General features: G+C 55.9%; 3 protein-coding genes across 3 annotated transcripts; 1 reads left to right on the top strand and 2 right to left on the bottom strand.

The window, feature by feature from the left end:
* Window positions 1-15: 15 nt before the first annotated feature.
* On the bottom strand, window positions 16-3,317 carry TGME49_246620 (G10 family protein). Its single transcript, XM_018780791.1, has 3 exons — window positions 2,552-3,317; window positions 1,495-1,673; window positions 16-1,219 (listed from the first exon to the last, which is right to left on the bottom strand). Exons 1-3 carry the CDS (start codon window positions 2,769-2,771, stop codon window positions 1,172-1,174), a joined length of 447 nt encoding a protein of 148 aa, XP_018634929.1. The 5' UTR covers window positions 2,772-3,317; the 3' UTR covers window positions 16-1,171.
* Window positions 3,318-3,445: 128 nt separating this feature from the next.
* TGME49_246610 (hypothetical protein) lies at window positions 3,446-9,644 on the top strand. Its single transcript, XM_018780790.1, has 3 exons — window positions 3,446-4,760; window positions 5,310-5,848; window positions 6,482-9,644. The coding sequence occupies exons 1-3, from the start codon at window positions 4,359-4,361 to the stop codon at window positions 7,212-7,214; spliced, it is 1,674 nt and encodes a 557-aa protein (XP_018634928.1). The 5' UTR covers window positions 3,446-4,358; the 3' UTR covers window positions 7,215-9,644.
* On the bottom strand, window positions 8,628-18,246 carry TGME49_246600 (ABC1 family protein). The gene is made up of 2 exons (XM_002367007.2): window positions 10,694-18,246; window positions 8,628-10,402 (listed from the first exon to the last, which is right to left on the bottom strand). Exons 1-2 carry the CDS (start codon window positions 16,271-16,273, stop codon window positions 10,280-10,282), a joined length of 5,703 nt encoding a protein of 1,900 aa, XP_002367048.1. The 5' UTR covers window positions 16,274-18,246; the 3' UTR covers window positions 8,628-10,279.
* Between the last annotated feature and the right edge of the window lie 252 nt (window positions 18,247-18,498).

The raw sequence follows: 18,498 nt of genomic DNA, 5'->3' as shown, positions 1-18,498 counted from the left end.
GAAAAGAGACAAGGGGAGGAAACGAAAAAAAGTGAACACGAACGAAGGCGCCGTCTCCAGTGAGAACCGCACGGCGACAGACCCGCGACTGTGCTAGACAGAAGCAGCCGAAAGAGAAAGTCGAGGAACGAGCAGTCAGGAGCAGAACCGCTCAATCACTGGAAGTCACACAGTGTTCAACGGCGGGAGAACAAGAGACAGAGCAAAAGAGAAAAGAGAACTCACCAGAGGAAAGGAGGGGGCGGAGCACGAAAGAGACAACCGCATATGCCAGGCGTTGCAGAGCCTGTCGATTCCGGTGACGTTTCTTCAAATGGTTCTCTTTATCCGATCCGTTGACGGATATCCATATCAAGTGTCGTTACACGCACAACAAAGAGGATTTCTCGGCATACATGTTCAACAGTGGCAAGCAGTTCGCGTTTGCAAGGCACACAGACTGCCAGGGTAACGAGAGAGAGTTACGTGAGGACGGGAGATCGACAAAGAGTGTGAGATTGCGTCCAGAGAGAAGTCCAGGAAAGTTACTTCTTCTCTCGACGATTCAGAGCGAGAAAAGACGCATGCATTTGCACAGTTCCGGCTCGCTGAGACCTCTTCTTTCTTCCCTCACGGAAGAAGGTCTTCTTCCCTTCGCACAAAAAACAGACTTCTGGAGAGCTGGAGGCGTTCTCCCGCCTCTGCCGGACAGCTGGTGAGCCCAGAGAAAACACACGGAAGAAAAGAGGAAACGTCTTTTTGGGTCTTCCTAGTCGCGTTTCTTCTTTCGAAAACGCGTTGAAGCGGCCAGTGTCTCTTCAGAACTCCCGACAGTTCCTTTTTTACAGCTTCTTCTCTGCTGTTGATCTTCTGAAGAGGCGGGGCGTTTCCAGCTCCTGTTGGAAAAACGCGTTTTTTCCATCTTCTCTGAAGAAGACAGGGACTGGAGGAGGCTGGCCCACTAGACAGAAGCGAAGAAAGACGTTCGCAGACGCAAGGAGCCGCCAAGGCACTCAGTCGCCACTCGCACAGCCTCTGCACCCGCAGTGGACGCACTGGATGTTCTGCGAACAGCACGCAACTCGTCTATAAGCCGAGCCTCGCCTCAGCCGCCCTTCAACGCTCTCGCAAGTCTGTCCAACAGACGGGTGAATCGTGCAGGTCTTTCGCCTCTTCCTCCACACCTGCATCGCTATTTGAGTTTGCTGCCTACGCATTTTCCAGAAAACGCGTTAGTCTTCTACAGACGTCACATGAAGAATCGAGATACAGGCACGCAGACATCTCAATCCACCTACCGACATGCATGCATACATACTTAAAAAAAGGAGATGGGTGCATGTGCATGCAGCAGACCGGAAAACACGCAAAAAAACGTTCCGCTCAGATGTGAGAAATACATGACCCAGCCCCAAGTACAGCTGCAAACACAAAAATATATTTGTTGTATATAGGAATGTGCGAACGCCTTTGTCAAGGTTTTCTGCGAGGCATGCGAGAAACGTGGATCTTTACCTGTTGGTTGTCGGCGAGACAGTTTTTGGGGACGCGACAGATGCATGTCGTCGAGAAGTTTTGATCGCCTGCCTGAATGCAGCGAAGACAGCAGAGTTTCTCGTACCCGGCCTTCTTCCACTTCGCGATGAGCTTGGCATCCGCGTATCCTTCTCGGAGGCAGTACTCATACAGTTCCTCTGAAGAAGAAAGCAGGCGAGTGTGGGCAAGCGAGAAGATTGCCGCCGAAACATGAGCAAAGCAGATCCCTGGCTAGGCGACCCAGGGACCAACGGAGGCTCCCTTTCTCGAAGTCACGACAGAAGTCTTGAAAAAGTCGTCGAGCGCGCGGCGAAAAGCATGCGAGGAACAGAAGAGAGGGGAAACAGAAACGCGAGACTGCGGTCACGAGCTAGCGAAAGAGACCTTCTCGCCGACTTAGAAAGAGAGAGACAGAGAGAAGAACTGGCGACCTGACAGAGATGCGCGGGCGCCCGGACAGAAACAGAGGATCTCCACAAAAGGGATTGCGAAGGACTCAAACGGCTCCTAGAAAAACGAAAAATCTAAAGAAGGGAAGAAATATCGAAAGCGAAACATAGAAAAGGAAAGACACCTACAAGACCCACATCATCTGAGAAGCCGCATGAGAGAGTCTCCAAAAGCTACAGATTCACAGCCGCCAACATCAAAAATGTCCACCAATCCCCGTCCCCGCAACGCTTCTCTTCAACACAAATTTCCCTCTCGCAACAGAGACCCTCTCGCGCCTGCACCTGAGTGTGACATTACGCGGATTGCGATGATCCTGCATAGAGATATGGAGATTGATAGACAGGTAGATAGGTATAGAAAGGTGGAGGAAAAGGCATAGATATAGATAGATTGATATAGAATGATAGACAGAAAGACAGATATATATATATATATATATATATATAGATATAGATATAGATAGATAAATAAAAAAGTAGAAGAATGAAGTCTGTGTATGAAGGTGCATGCAGATGTGCTGCACGAGCAGAAACATATATATATATATATATAAAGTCGTGTATAGAAATCGAGGAAGACGTACTGGAGATGGCCTTCCGTTTGTAGTAGCAGTCGTAAATGTATCTGGACCGCTGGTGGTGGAGCTTGAAGATCGGCCAGGCAGATTCACACTTTCGCTTTCCCTCGTGAGGCTCGAGCTCGGCTTCTCGCATTTTGCGATTCAACTCGAGCAAGGTCGTCTCAATCAACTCCCAACCCTCAGGAGGCTTTTTGTTGCGGCCGAGTGTTCGGATCTTCGGCATCTTGTCTCGAACAGGAACCGAAACGCGGCGCGACGGAGCGCTGCGGCACAGCCAGAGGCCCCGCAGAGGAGTGCGAGCGACGAGGCGCGCGCAAGGAACCGACGAGAAACAATAACGGACAGGAAGAAAGAAGAAAAGGCTCTCCAGCGCGCTGGGCAACTTGCAGCGTTTTTCAAGGGCCGATTCGAACGAGGCTTTCCCCGGTAGGCTGCGGGAAGAATCACGGCTGCATGCGCGTGGAACGGCGAAGCGGAAGGGTGAAGCCTGCGCAGAGAAGAAGACGAACGTGGATGCACGAGACGAGTACTCGGAAAGAAAAGAAACTTTCACGCAGGAACAAACATCTTTCACGGCCCGAAACGACCTGAACCTCCTGCTGCAGCACAGGATGTCGCCTACCAAGACCGTCGCCGCGAGGCCGTCGAGGCGGCGGATCGAAACAAAACACCAGCCAGTATGGAGAAACAACCACTTCGGGGGTCGAAAAAAGGAGAAGCGGAGCCGTCAAGCGGTGAAAATGATGCCGAAATCGCGAGAAACAACGAAGCTTTTCCTTTTCTACACGCCGGACGCTGTGCCTGCAGTGCATGCAGCGAGTCCTCTCTTCTCAGGCTCAGGTATATTTGAGACACCCACCAGAACGCGGCGGTTCCGCAAGCGCTTTTCCGCGCAACTGAAACCTCCTTTCCTTCGTTGGAAATACAGAAACTGGGGTTTGCTTGGCTTCAGAAACAAACTTCACCGGAAGGCAGAGAAGGCGAGCACGAGCTAAAAGTCGGACGAGGACTCCCTCTCCGCATGCCGCCTCACGGCTCTCCACAGAGATGCGATCGCGGGTCGCCTCTGACCTTTCCGTCCAAGTCTGGCCGCAATTTCATCCTCTTTCCTTGCTGTTTTTTCGTATCCTTTGCCTCTTTCTCGCTCCCGCTTCTCTTCAGCGAAGGGGCACGCACACTTGGGAGAAACGACGTCCAGAGTATGTCCGTTCTTCGGTGCGGCGCGGTGTCGCTCGTCTCAAAGGCTCGTTGTTTTTTTGGGACTGAATTCTTGTCCGTACTACTTTGCTGCTGTCACGAGTCTCCATAGTGTCTAACACAGAAAACGTCTTCAAATAGCTAACCGTGGACTTGGCTGTTCCTCCCCAACAGTAGACTCTAAAAGCACCTCTCTTGTTCGAGGGCTGTCGCTCTGGAGACCCGCGCGTTTTTTCGTAGTTGCGTTCTTCGCTGATTCTCTCATTTCGCTTTTCCCTTCCTTTGTCCTCGCGCCGTCCTCTTCGCATCGTCTCCTGCTGACACTTCAGAGGCCTCAGTGCGTCTCGTCCGCAGTCAGGCGCCGTTCTTGTGGTCGCCTCTTTCTTCCTCTGCCTCCTTTTTTCTGCTTTCTTCCTCTGCCTCCTTTTCTTGCTTTGTCTTCTCGGGACTCTAGAATAATATATGTACTAGGATTGCCGCAAACTATGTGCAGGCGTGGATATATGCGTACATGTACGTACATGCACTGCGAGGTGGACTTCTCGTTCCGCTCTGGAGGGCCTCGCTTCACCGAATAGAACTTCTCTGCTCGCGTTGAGTTCTCTCCCTCACGATGCGCCGCCTTTCCTGCACTCCTCGCTCGCGAGGGGGGATGCGCGATCGAGAGAAGAGTGCCTGTTTCCCCCATGTTTCTGGCGCGTCTGACCGCGAGTCCTCCTCTCTGTTTTCTTCTCTGTCTTCTCTGACGCCCGCCTCTCTGTTCGGGGGAGCTGCTCTCACTCAACCGTCCTCCCCGTGTTCCCCTCCTCTCACTCAGAAGCCTGAAACTCGTTCGCCACTCTCTTCCTCGTCCGCTTCCTCTTCACCATTTCCTGCCGCTCCTTCTCTGCGGTGCTTCGCTGTCTTCGACCTGACGGCCAACGGAACAGACAAGAAGGCCGTCGCCTGGCGACTCGGCCGAGCTCAGCGACCGGCGGTCGAAGGCGTTCTCCACCGTCTCGCCGCGACCTACCAGGTGTAGATACACTCCAGGAGGGGCTCTGGGGGACGTGGAGGAGGCGGCTCTGTGTCGAGTGTTCATGTGCGAGAAACCCATGCATATAGTCGGAAAAAAAGGCGAAAACGCGTGAGATATATATCCAGGGGAGACGCGTATCTGTTTTTCTCGCGCGGAAATGCTGTCTCGTGTCTTCCTTTCGACGTCGTGACGTCGCTGGGAGGCCATCTGTCTCTCGCTCCATGTGCGTTGGGGTAGGAGTCGCCGCCGGAGCGAGTCTCCGAGACAGACGACCCAAGTCGAAAAAGGCGAAGCGGAAGCAACAGAGTCGTGGAAGAAAACTCGCAAGTCTGATTACACGAGACTCCTGTCTGTCGCCGGCTCCTAGTGTCTCTCTCGGCGCCCCTGCGTTCTCGCGTCTCCTTTTCTGCAGCATCCTCAGTGTCTCTCGCGTTGAAAAGACTCGTGTGACGCCGCAAACAGAAGGTTTTATACGGCGAAAGAGACCTCTGCTCGAACAAGTAAATGGCCTCTTTCCAGAGCGTTTCTTCCTCGCTGTTTCTGCAGGCGCGCCTGTCAGCCCCGAGCTCTCTCGAGGACTTCGACGAGGTGCGACGAAGACTCTGCCGTCAGCAGCTGCGGTGGGAGCCGGGGACCGTTTTCTGCATGCTTCAAGACGGAGCATCAGGGGATTCTTCTCTTTCTCCGCAACTGGTCAGCGAGACAAAGCAAGCCTCGCCTTGGCGCATGCGTCTGTGTGTCGCAGTCACTGACTCTCGCCGTTTCCCCGCTCGCGTCGCCTACGAACTTTTGCAGCTGGTCCACCAAGAAGTCGAGACCCTCGAGCAAGAAAGCGGCGCCCGCCACGAACCGAAGGAAAGACTAGAAAAAGAAAGACTAGACGAGAGAGGAGGAGAAGACGAAGAAGATTCTTCGCGGTTGCGATGTTGTTCCGGGGGTTCGTGTGGCGAGAGGGGCGTTTCTTCGAGAAGCAACAGCTCGTGGAGTTCCGGCGAGAAGCAGAGGCTGACAGAGAGAAGCCGGGCGCCAGCGGCTCGAGAATCGGATACAAACGGAACGAGGTCGCGCGACAGCCGACAGAAAAAGTTAGTTGCAGAGGACGAGATTTCCGCGAAAAAAGATCTGCGGCAGTGCTGTTCATGGCTGTCGACATGACTGACTGAGGCGGTTCGAGTTTTTCCCTGTTCGCGACTCCCGTGATAAGGCGTTTTAGGTGTGCGCGGAATGATAGAAATTGCTAGAGACAGATTTAGAAAGATAAACGTAGAGAGAGGCAGACTCAAACAGATTGATATAGAGGCGTTCAAGTAGACAAATATATAGAGAGAGTGACATACGCAGAGATAGATAGATCCAGACAGATAGATAGATAGATAGGCTGAAATAGATATGCTGAAGGAGGTTGGTAGATTCAGGTAGGCAGCTGGATGGAACGAGCTGCAGATCGACGGATAGAAACTGGCAGATAGAGGTGTGAACTAGATATTGTAAGAGAGATAGATTGTCTGGTTGGCAGGGAGAGAAGAACACAGATCTGGCGATCCACATAGGTAAAGATACTTGGAGAGACGGCTGACCGGCGTCTGCATCAAAGCAACATGAAACTGTTCCGTTCCAGAGTTAGGAGGTTTTTATTTGCGCACCGAGAGGTGGGATCCGAGAGCGGATGTACTCGCCGTGCGGTTTAAGAGATCCTGTGTGTCTTCTTTGTTTTTCAGAGTTCGTCGCGCCCTGGAGAACTTTCTGCATCTGTTGTTGATTCTACCAGACCCGCAGTTGCTCTGTCACTTGCGACTCCAGCTGTCTTCCTCCCCCCCTCCTCGCGATTCGTCTGATCCTGGGGCCTTAAGGCTAAGGCCAACATTGTCTCCCGCTACGTCGTGTGACGATCGCGAGGATGCGCTGCGCGCCTCTTCGCCTGCACTGCGTTCTGCACCGGGACCAGCTGACCCGGGAGACTCCGGAGGGAAAGAACTTCCTTCTTCCTCTTCGTCTTCCTCTTCTCCTTCCTCTTCTTCGTCGTCGTCTTCTCCGATTCCTTCTCTGCCTGTTCGTTTTCTGTGTCGTTCTAGGTCGTCTGCTGTGAAGCCTTCGTGCGACGCTGCCAGCTCGCCCGTTCCGTCTGCTTCGAGTGCGTCTTCCTCTCCGAGGACCTCGACGCGTTCTTCCTGTCCCGCTGCGCCGAGTATCGCTCTGCCTCAACTGGCGACTGTGGCGGCGCGCGTGGAGTCCCTGAATATCTTGTTGGAAGACAATTTGCGTTTACTTTACTCTTCTTCAGCTTCTCTGGACGCGCTGGAGCAGAAGACGTCTTCCCTCTCTGGCCACACGCGCGTCTTCGCCTCGACTTCCAGACGCGTCCGGCGAATCATGTGGGTCAAGTCCAAGATGCTCTACTGTCTGGTCGCTGGCGCCGTCGTCTTCGTCGTCTTCGTCGCCTGGGTTCTCTAAGAAAGATCTCTTTGAAGACGGATGAAGACGGACGCCTCGAAGAAGTCTGTTGCGAGAGAAGCCGTCGTTAAACAAGTGAAAAAGTCGTTTCAAGATTTCGGAGAAAACGTTTTTCGGAAGCGCCGAGTGTCAGAGGGAAGCGAGAGCCTCTTTCTTCCAGGCAGACCGCACAGACAAATATGCAGGTTTGGGTCGGAGTCCTCAGGCGTAGAGTCGACTCCAGAGAGAAAGCGAAAATGTGAGACAGCAGGCAGGTGCGGTTCTTCTTCTTGGCAAAGAAGCTCCTGCTCGATGATATGCGGACGCGTTTCAGGTCACAAGCCCACCTCTGTGTCGTCCTTCTGAACGAAGAGTTCCCCCTTAGAACGTGAATCGCTCGAGAGTTTGCGTCGTCGAGCTTTCTTCTCGCTACGAAGGCAGTCGCGACACTCTCGGCGACTCTGCGTGCGCGTCGTTGTCTTCGCGTTTGCCTCGCTGGGGAGAAAGAATGGGTGGCGGAGAGCTTTTTGCTTGGCTGCGTTGCACTTCTCTAATTGTACCTCCCGAGCAACCTGGAGAGAACGGGGGGTCTCCGTTGAAGTGTTTGCTTCGGAGGTCTGTGGTAGATGCACACTGCGCGCCTGGGGCGTGGACGGAGGTTGCAGGAAAGAGGGAATGCGAAAAAAGTGATTCGACCCGGGAACGCGGTCTTCTTTAAAAAACCACACACGCACACCAATCCAACTCTTTTTTTCTTCTCGCGAACGAGAGGAAAGTCTCTTTACGGCTCTTCGTTAGGTGCCGCGAGAGGCCTTCTTGTCCCGACTCCGGCGATCATGAAGAACGTGACTGTCTGCATCTCACAACTGGAGTCGTATTCAGTAGCCTAGGTACGAGATTGTTGCAAACGACAAGACATCATGATTCGAGACCTGTTCGCACAGAAGATCACCTCTAGGCCTAATTCACTGAAGGGAGATGTAATTGAGGGTTGAACTGTCAGACTTCCGCCATTTTTGTGTAGGAAAAGCTTCGTACGCGTGGATGTGGACTGAATCCTGCATGTGGCCGCGCTCTAAATGTCTGAACGTGAAAAGAGAAAAAAACGATAATTTAAACTGTTGCGGATTCGCCGTTTTCTTCACGAATGCCTGTTGCTAGCAACGGGCAGTGTCCCCACTGCTTCTCCCGGCGTAGTAACGTGCAAGCGTTAGCTGTATTGTGGCGGTCGAAAGGTAGGGAAATCCCTGTTGGTTGATCAGCGTCGTGCGTCTGTGGCTGTCGCATCGTTGCCGAGTGCGTCTTTGGAAGTGCAGATGCGCTAGAGGCTGAGGCCTCTCCAGCCACAAGATTCACGGGGTTGGGTCCCGGCGACGGTAGAAAGGGAAGTGTTACCACGAGACGAATGATTGTGAGAAGATGAATCCAACGAAAAAGGGTAACGGCGTGGAGGTGACTCCACATCGGTCAAGTTTTCTGTAGTCATTTAACCTCCGCTTGGATGTGAGTACCGAATTCAGAACAGACAGGCTGCGTCAGCATATCAAACCTCATCCTAACTGAGTACCCTTTTAAGAGTTGGATGCCTGGTTTACTCGTTCTCGAAGGCAACAGTTCCCTGGTAGAAGTGTGTAAGTACAGCTTCATCCTACATTCCCATCCTGTTGCCACTTGTCGAACTGAATGTTGAGCGCTAGCAAACGCACCCGAACAACTCGTGATGGGGGAAAAGGTGCTCAGTTCCTTCCTAGGGACAACACTTGAGTTTCTTCGCGGAACGCGCTCCAGAAAACGAAAATGAAATCGCCCGTGTGGGCCTGCGAGCCGACCTTTTGCGTTCCAGAGAGCTGCGTGTCTTTGTCGCGAGGTGTCTAGACACCTCGGAAGTCGAAAGAAGCACCTTTTGGCTTCGCCGTGTGACCGAAGCAACGTAAGGGGATGCCAGTTGCAGCAGAACTGCGGATCTCAAAAACGATTGAGTTTCAGGAAACGGAGAGTCACCTTTTTCTCTCCCTCCAGCCTTCCGTGCCCCTTCTACTTCAAGTTCAGGTGTACGTACACCCGATCATCAGGGGAGCGCATGTTCTTTCCGAGAACTCAGCATCTCGATATGTTTTGGGGGGCTCGACTGTGAAGTGAGTTGCGTCCCTTCTCTCTCGGTTCAGCACTCGCCGTGGGCCTACTTTGAAAACGTAAAAAACGGCATCCCATGGCAAAAAGGACGGCTGCTGAAAAGGCGAGTTTCTGTGACTTTGGGGGCAGAGCTTCACCCAGGGTGTCAAGAGAAGCCCGGAAGAGAGAGATCCGAACAGCTCGCGAACTGGACACCTGATACCAGTCCCCAGCTCCACTTAAGTGTCTCAAACACCTGGAGCAGAACTCCACCCAAATTGACCTCGTCCATGCAAGCAGGAGTCCGAGCTACAACGGAAAATGCCACGTCGCCGGCTCCTATCCCTCATATATATATATATATATATACATATATACATATATATATATATACATATATATATATATATATACATATATATATATATATATATATATATATATATGCGGGTCTCTATGTCGCTGCGTGCACGGAAAAACGCAGTTTCATGGAGCTCCTTGACGCTTCAAATGCGGCAAGGATGCCCGCCAGACGCAGCTGCGCAAAGATGCAGATCTGGTTCCTTCATTTTCCCCAAATCATCAAAGATTGAAGCAAAACGGGGGATCGCCTCAGCGTCTCCACCTTCGCACGCTTTGCTCTGAGCGAACAGGCTCGAAATGCCCCTTCAAAGACGAAGACTCTGAGAAACCCCGTCAACTGTCACTGAGGGCAAACGCGTGTACCAAGCTGCTTGGATCTTCCCTGGAAACTCAGCCCCCAAACCTCACACACGCACAGGTGTATCTACACCGAGAGAGGAAAGGACAGGGATACAAACGAACAAAGAGACACAGACGAGTAGAGGTTTGTGAGCATGCGTACCCACGTGTACATACACAGGTGGATACTTTGACGTGTCGAGGTATGTGTACACGAGTACAGACGTAGGTCCGTTGATAAGACAGGAAAGCTTCACTTGGAAAAAATCTCTTCACTTTGACCGCTCCGGCTTCGGGGTCAGGTTGGCGAGAACCTCCTCGAAATCGACGGCAGTCGTCCACCGGGGTTCGAGTCCGAACTTCCTCAAAAGAAACTCCAAGATTTCTCTCGAGGCCTGAACGGAAAAAACAACGCAGCGGGGGAAACAAACGCTTTAAACAGTCCGGCCTGGGGTGGCCAGAGGCGGCGGTTCGTCTCGTGCCCCTGCCTTTTCTTCGCGTCGTCCTCGGTTTCCCTTTGTCTCCGGGCCTCTTCTTTGACCACACACCGATGTTCTCCTCTCCCCTGCTTGATGTTCTTCCCTCACCATTCTCTTCCTTCCTTCACCTTCTCCCCGCGTTCCTCCTTCCCCCTCTCCTCCCCTCCTTTCTACACATATATTGCCCTTCGTCCGTCGACCCCTCACCTGAGGACCTGTGAGGACGTCGTTGACGAGGATGGCAATGGAGAGGTTGAGTTCTGGAAAGCAAAGAGCGACGCTACCGCCGAAGTCACCGTGGCCGAAGCCGGTGACTGTTCGCCTGTCGTCTCTTCTGCACGGAGACAGCATGCGCGGCCTTCCAACCCCCCCGGCTCGCGGGCTCCGCGCCCCCACGACACCTCCTTCTGCATGCGCGTCTCTTCCGACCTCCTGTGGCGGTTGGATCCCCAAACTGCTCGAATGGCCGACCGTCGGCGCCGTCGAACTCGCTCCAGCAAATCCAGCAGCCACTGGAGAGACACCTCCTGCTGGGGCCTCTCCGGAGTACTGACATCTGAGGAATCGGGCAGCGGCGACGGCCGAAGAAGGGTGGAGCGACTGTCTCCGAGAGAAGGACTGGGCGGCGCGGAGTCGCATCAAGCTGCCGGGCGAGGGCGGGGGCGGCAGCGCCAGATGGTTCGCGTCGACCTTTGAGCACTCGTACAGCTGGTAGCCGAGACCCCAGACGCGGCTGCCGCCCCCCGTGAGCAGAAGCGTCTCCAAACTGTCGTCGACGGTCGCGGGCGTCCGCGCCGCCTCCAAGGTCGGGCCGTCGAGAAGCTCCCCGGCCGCGATCGCCGCGTACAGCCGAGCGAGTCCACATGCAGTGAAGCGTCCGTTCGTGGGCGGCACACGCTTGCATAAGATGCGTCGACTGTCGTACAGCAGCGGATCCATCACATGCGGCTTCTTCCTGATCAAGTCCACCGCAGAGACGCGCGGAACCGGCGCCTCGCCCTGGACCTGCGGCGACAAAGAGACAGGCGCCGCAGCCGGCTGAGGCGCCCGCAATCCACTATCCAAGGCACCAGCGGCGGCCTTCTCTTCGCCGCTGAGACTCGGCGACCGAGAGGACAGCAAGAGGCTGTCTCCGAAGGGAAGATGCGGGAAGTCGTCGTCTCTGGAACCGGAACTCCTCCCCGACGAAGAACCTCTTCGCGACGACACTCGAGACGAGAGAACAGACAAAGCCGTCGCCGGAGATAGCAGAGACTGCTGTCGACCCTCATTCCGCATCTTGGAGTCGTTCAGCGACGGCGAGTGTCTCTGTGACTCCCGACGGTCCGAGGGACGCGCCCTCTGCAAGTCTCGCCGCGACTCTCTTCCCTCGCCGCTAATCTTCTCGTCTCCTCTCCGACGCCGGAGCACTAATTCCTCCCCACCGAGTCTCTCACGAGGACTCACGCCGTCGCTGTCGACCTCACCGGACGAGCGACGCCGCTGCCGCTCGAGTCGGTTTCCGCTCTCGGCCCGGCCCATCCCCGACGAGTCATCGTGTCTCCGGCGTCCGCCACTGCGTCGCCTGGAGTTTCTTGCCATTTGTTCCGCGTCCGACGCCCGTGCGGCCTCGCTCGAGACTGGTTCCCCCCCTCGACCCTCCACCTCTCGCCTCCACACCTCGCCCCCCGCGCCCGCAGGTCGAGCTCGACGTAGCTTCCGCAGAGCTCGCTCCTTGTGAAGGCGTTGTCTCTGTCGCGCCCGGTTGGTCGCGAGCTCCTTCTGCTCCTCGGCGTCCTTGTCGCCAAACTGAGCCTCCGCGTACTTCTTCGCCGCCTGCAGCTTCTCCATGACTTCCTGCTGAGTCACATTGCCGAACGAGATCCGCCGCCGCGCCGACGTGATGCGCCAGAAAAGCGGCGTCTTCGCCGTCACTGTACAGACACTTGGCGGAAACCGCGCGCGGGTCTCCAGAGTGTCTTCCTTCGAGAGCCCCTCGGCACTCACCCTCTGCGTGGACAACGAAGACGCTGACGACCGCAGAGACGAAGGAAGAGAAGACGAAAGCTCCTCTGAAAAGGGAGATGAAGTCGAGGGTATGTCTTGAGTTTTGCACGCTGGCATTTGTTTGCCAGTGCTCGTGGAGGCGGCGGAATCCGACGCAGATGGGCCGAGACACGGCGACCCTCCTCCGGTCGCGCCTCCTGCTGGGTCAGACGCCTTCGACTTTCCTTCGCTGTCGACACTCGAAAACTCGAGACGAGCGTCGAGGACCTCGCCGCAATGCGAGACCTCGTTCCCCTTCGCTTCCGCCCTTTGGCTGCTGAATTCTGCATGCAGCGAAGATGTGCTGGCGTTATTGCCTGACGCTGACTCGTCGCCCGGACGCTCCGTACACAGAACGTCAGCTCTGCTGTCTGAGGAGGGCCTCCGCGAAGACGTACAGCAGCAGCTCTCGCAGTCCTCTGAAGAGACGGAGTAGTACGCACTGCGTCGGTCGCTCTCGTCCTCCAATATCCCTGCCTTGGTCGCCGTGGAGGCGACGCTCGAGTCCAGGGTGCATGCAGAGGTGCCTCGTCGGTACCTCTTTAGCGCGCCTTCGTCCCCTTTTCTGGAATCTGTGAGAGGAGCCTGAACGTCATGCTCTCCGGAGAGACTCCCCTCCCGAGACGCACCCCCGGGATCGCCGTGGTACAAGAGAACGCTTCCTGCCTCCGCATCATCCGGGGACGCTGGCGACTCTGGCGCATGCAGAATCACAGACAGACCTCTGCCCTGCTTCTCACTTTTCGCCTTGAAAAAAAAGCTCCGGCTTTTACCAGATGTCGCTCTGTCCCGCAAGCCTGTCGCTCTCGCCCACCCGGCTTTCTCCGAGGTGTGCGACCTGTCTGTACACCACTTCGCAGACGCGCCTCCGACTGTTTGCTCGCTTTTCTTCTCCACCTTCTCGTCGCAACCGACGCCTCTCTTCGCCTCGCCCTCGTCACACGACAAGCTCTTGCCAGGTTGTTCGGTGCTCCCGGGTCGCCTGGATCGGAGAAGACTGCGAAACGAGGACGCGAGGGCAGAGACGCGCCGTGAGAACAGTGAAGCAGCGGGACTGGAGTCGCGAGGCTGCTCTCTCTTGGGCACGGCAAGCTCTTCGAAGTCTCTGCCACCCTCCAAAGTCACGCTTTGTGCACAGGGCGAGCCGAGGGGCGAGCCGTACGCGGAGAGCGGCGCAGACCGAGCCGCTGGAAAGAGTCCATCGTCTGCAGCACCGCCTGCCGCGCCGTCTCCAGGTGGCGACGGGGCTGAGGCACAGACCTCGGACGCATCCCCATCCTGGCAACAGGCGCTGGGCCGCAACGGCCTTGGGCGCGGAGACTCCAGTCGTGGACCTTGCACGGTCATTTCTCGGCTGTCTGCTGCTCCACCTTGTTCTCTCTGCTTCGCATCTCCCTCCGCTGTTCCAGCTTGCGGCTCGGAACCGCCTTCGTCTCCCCCCTTCCTCTCTCCGTCGAGAGACCTCGCGCCGGAGGCACTTGAGTCTTCCCTTCGTAAGAACCTCTGACCCAGGCGCTCCGTGAGCAGCTGTTGCCCGCTCGCGAGGCTCTTGGTGAAGGAGGAGAACGCGGAAACAGCCGACGCTGCAGAGAGGCTCCCCCCACCTCCTTGTTCTTTCTCAGGATTTTTGGGCGCCTCGTGCTGCGCGCCCCGTGAGCTCGGCCGCGCCGCGGACTCCGCCCCCGCGGGCGTCAGAGTCTTTGCATCGTCTGCCTTCGGGGCGGTGTTTCGTGTGTCTGAATCTTCGAGCTTCTCGCCGAAGAGGCCGTCCTCGGGGACGGGGAGGAAAATCGAGTTCTCCAGGCCGAACGGCCGGAGCATTTTGTCAAGGATGAAGTCCTCGACGGGGGTGCATGCAACGGACGCAACCAACTCACTGACTGCCCAGCCGTAGGTGAGGTAGGCGTACCGGCCGACGAGGCCCGGGACTGTCGCGGGGGCGGCGTCCTCGATGACGCCGATCATCGCGGCGTAGTCTGTCAGCTTGGAGAGCGTGAGATTCACGGGCAGGGCGCGGTGCAGGCCGGCTCTGTGGGAGAGCAGCTGGCGAATGGTGATGTTTTTTTTGCCGTAGCGAATGAAGCCGTCCCACCAGTTAGACACGAGGTCGTCGAGTTGGACCTCGCCGTCGGAGACGAGTTTGAGGAGCGCGGTGGTTAGGATGCCCTTCGAGACGCAGTATCCGCAGAACAGACTGTCGGAGGTCACGGGGCGAGCGTCGACGGGTCCCATCTTGCCGATGCATGCGTCCACGAGGAGGGCACCGTCTTTGACGACGGCGACCTGGCAGCCGAGAACGAGGCCGCGCTGGAAGAGACTGCGGAGGAGGCGGTGGACGCGGCCCTCCAGCTCCGTGCGGGGCCGGGCGGTGTTTTGGCTGCCGAGACGCTTGACGTAGATGAGGGGCGATGGCGGGACATAGCGCTCAAAGAGACACTCCTGAGCGCGTTTGACCATGATCTGCAGAAAGGGCAAGTGGACGTTGAGTTGGACGCAAAGTCCGTGGAGGAGCGAGGCAACGCGTACGAAGAAGATGATATCGCGCGGCCAGTCCTCGAGGGGGTTCTTCTCCTGCAGTTTCTGTCGGTTCAGTCCAGCCTTCTGCGCCGCACCGAGCGTCTCGCCCGCGGACTTCTTCAGAGCCTCTGTCTCCTCCTTTTCGACCTCGCCATCCCGGAGAGCGATGCGTAGCGCATCCATGTACACCTCGGGATCGATGACGGCCCCGGCGCCCTCCTTGAACTTGAAGCCCATGTCTTCAAAGGCCTCCATCAACCCCATCACGTTCATCGACGCCACGGCGTAGACGAGCTTGGCAAAGGCGAGCTGGCCCTTGGCGTCGAACTCCTTGACGAGGCCCCAGTCAAGGATGATGGGTGTGGCTTCGCCCGTCGCCGCGTCCACCTCAACGAGGATGTTCCCCGGATGCGGGTCGCCGTTGAAGAGTCCGTCGATGTGAATTTGGTACGCGAAGCTGTCGCAGAGTTTGAACATAAGTTCGCGCCGGTCGACGTTGTGCGCGTCGAGCTTCTCCGTGTCTGTGATTTTGAATCCGTTGACGAACTCCATGACCATCACTTTCTTTGCAGTGAACTCGGGGTAGGGCTTCGGGATCTTCACGTCGATTCCGGACTTCCGCAGGCCTTCGTACGCGCGCAACTGGTGCGCGAGTTCGTACCGGAAGTCGAGCTCCTTCGCCGCCGCCTTCTGCCACTCCTCGAGAATCGGCGCGAAGTTCAGCCCTGATTCGAGGAGGCCGAACGCCCAGGACAATTGCTTCAAGTTCTGCATGTCGTGACTCAGCAGCGTCTCGACGTCTGCGTGCTGAACCTTGACGACGACTGAGGAGCCATCCTTCAGCCAGGCCCGGTGCACCTGGCCGATCGACGCGGAGGCCAGCGCGACCGGGTCGATCCGCTCAAAGATTTCGTCCACGTCTCCCAGCTCGTCTGCAATCGTCTGACGAATAGAGGCAAAGTCCGACGTCGGCATCATGTCTTGCAGCTTGACCAGGTGGTGGATGTACTGCTGCGGAAGCAAGTCGCTCCGCGTGCTCATGAACTGCCCGACTTTCACCCACCATCCTCGCAACTCCTTAATGTTCTCCCAAATTACGTTCGCAAAATGCTCGTGGCGCTGCTCCCAAAACTCCGCTTGCTCCTCCTTGGGCAACGCGCGCGCACGCGCCTGCGAAACTTTCCAGCCCACGTACACATTTGACCAGCACCACAGTGTCCGCCACTTTCGGTTCCACTGCTCCATTGCGAAAAACGCGGGGTCGCCGCCGCCTGCCGCGCCGGGAGAGCTGCAGGATACGTCTTCCGCCGAAAATGCGCGGTTCACAGACCCCCGAGACGACACCCGCCTAGTGTACAGACACCTCGCACGGGAGCGCAGGCACGAACTCGCGCAAGTCCGTCCTCGCTTCTCCCGCAAAAAGTGTGCACCCGCCCCGCAGACTCAAAAAGAGGGGACTCCAATAGAAGTCCGACGGGGAGCCAACATAAAGATTAGAGGAACTTGAAAAGACTCCCAGCGGAACACGGCAGGCATTCGCTGGAGGAGGATTTGCACCGCGCCGCCGCAAAAATGCCTCGCGAAGGGCCCTACAAAAGGTCCAGAGACGCGACAGCCTGATCCATGCTCACGCACGTTCCTGCGTCCTCCCCCCAGACCTTCTTTTCGCTCGGCAGAGAGGACAGGAAAAGGAAAATGCATTCATTGTTTCACGGAGTGGACAGCTTCTCGGGGAAGAGAACTGCCGGCCGAGCTGATAGAATGTGCCCACGAAACTATCTACGGAAATCGCCGTCCGCGGCCAAGAACGAGAAGAAGCGGTGATAATCACGGAGGGGGAGTCTCTCAGTTCTCCTACAAGCGCGTTTCCCTAAAAAAACACGGACAAACGAAAACACTGAGCCTGCAAAGAGAAGAGTCGACGGGAGGGGGAAATGGCGGCCTCCGATGGTAATCGAAACTTTCATGACACTTGGGGGTCAAAAATGAGAGAAACACAAGAAGAAGCCAGGCAAATTGATGGCAAGACGCCTTCTGGAAACGGCGCGTCCTACACGGAGTTATACCGCCGCCAGCATGTGCAAGACCGGCAAGATGAAGGCCGATGGGCGCACAGGAAGTCGCGAGTGATGGGTCAGACCTTCCGGGAAGGGACGACACGCAAACGAAGGCAAAAGTCCTTCTGTTCGCCTCCGCAACGAATGCAGCGCGGGGCGAAGGGAATCGATCGTCTCCTCCTTCACAGACGGTGACCAGAGCCGGAGACGACAAATGTCCGATCAGGCGAGGCAACTTCCTCGCTCTCTACGTCCGAAATGGTTTTTTAGCGGAAAAAGAAGAAAAAGTGACGGACTCGAAGTAAAACGGACAGACGGGAAGACCGTAGCTTCCCTTCTTCTACATCCAAGTTGCCGGGTGTGGTCTCGGCCTCCTTCCACGTGGACACCCTCGCGCTTGAACCCCCCTACTTGAATGCCAAATGAAATGGAAGCAAGACCTGACAAAGCGAGGACGAAAACAAATATCAAACGCAGTCGAAAGCAAATGTTGAAGAGGGCGGTCTGGTGGCGTTACAGCCAGCGAGAACGAGGAAGACTTTAAAGCCAGTCGACATCCATGATTGTACGTGTCAGACATCCATGCAGACGTGTATATGAGACAAACGTAATGCACGCATGCACACAGCGTACATAGCAACCGTAATCGAAATCAAATCCAGTCGTGTATGTTTGTACATGCAAGAAGAGGCAACGTGGCCGCTTGAGACGCCAGTCGAGCTGTTTTGAACACGCCACCAGTATCTACGCCGAAAGGGAAGAAACGATGATGCTTGCAGCCAAAATGACACGGGAAAAATCCGCAGAAGAAACCCAAATTTTACGGGGAGGAAGACGGATCTGGCGGAAGTTTTTCACGGCGAGCCTGTCGCAGCGATGTGACTGGGAAAAGGAAAGAAAAGCCGGGTAACAAGCAAACCCCGTCCACGGTGCAACGGACGCATGGAAACCGCGTTGTATTCTACGGTTGAGCTTGTCGAAAAAGAAGCCGAAATGAGAAGAAGGCTTGACGGAATCGTTTGCCATCGAAAAACTCGAAAACATGCACGAAAAAAAGGAAAGCGCTGCAGTGACCACCGGTGCCTGGCCGTGTCTGGAAAGCGAAGGGTACCTCAAATGCCGGGAGACAGCTGCAGCGCACGCGAGTAGAAACCGAACTCGTTTGCACGGAATGAAAGACCCGAATCTGACAAAAGAATGCGCTCTGCGTGGGAAAGGAACACTTGCAGTGGCGGTTCATTGAACAATACTGGTGGGAATCCCCTCGTCGATCGCCGTGATCACGCGCCAGCCAGTCATGTAAGCGAGTTCGGAAGAGTGTGCCGAAGTTTGCAGTGTCTGCGCAAGCGGCTGAAACCACCTGAGTTCTTGCCTTTGTCCAGAATTCAGTTTTGATGACTCAGTACCAAGTCG

This window comes from Toxoplasma gondii, chromosome XII, assembly GCF_000006565.2.
Source record: "Toxoplasma gondii ME49 chromosome XII, whole genome shotgun sequence".
NCBI lineage: Eukaryota > Apicomplexa > Conoidasida > Eucoccidiorida > Sarcocystidae > Toxoplasma > Toxoplasma gondii.
This window is presented reverse-complemented; position numbering and strand designations above follow the sequence as displayed.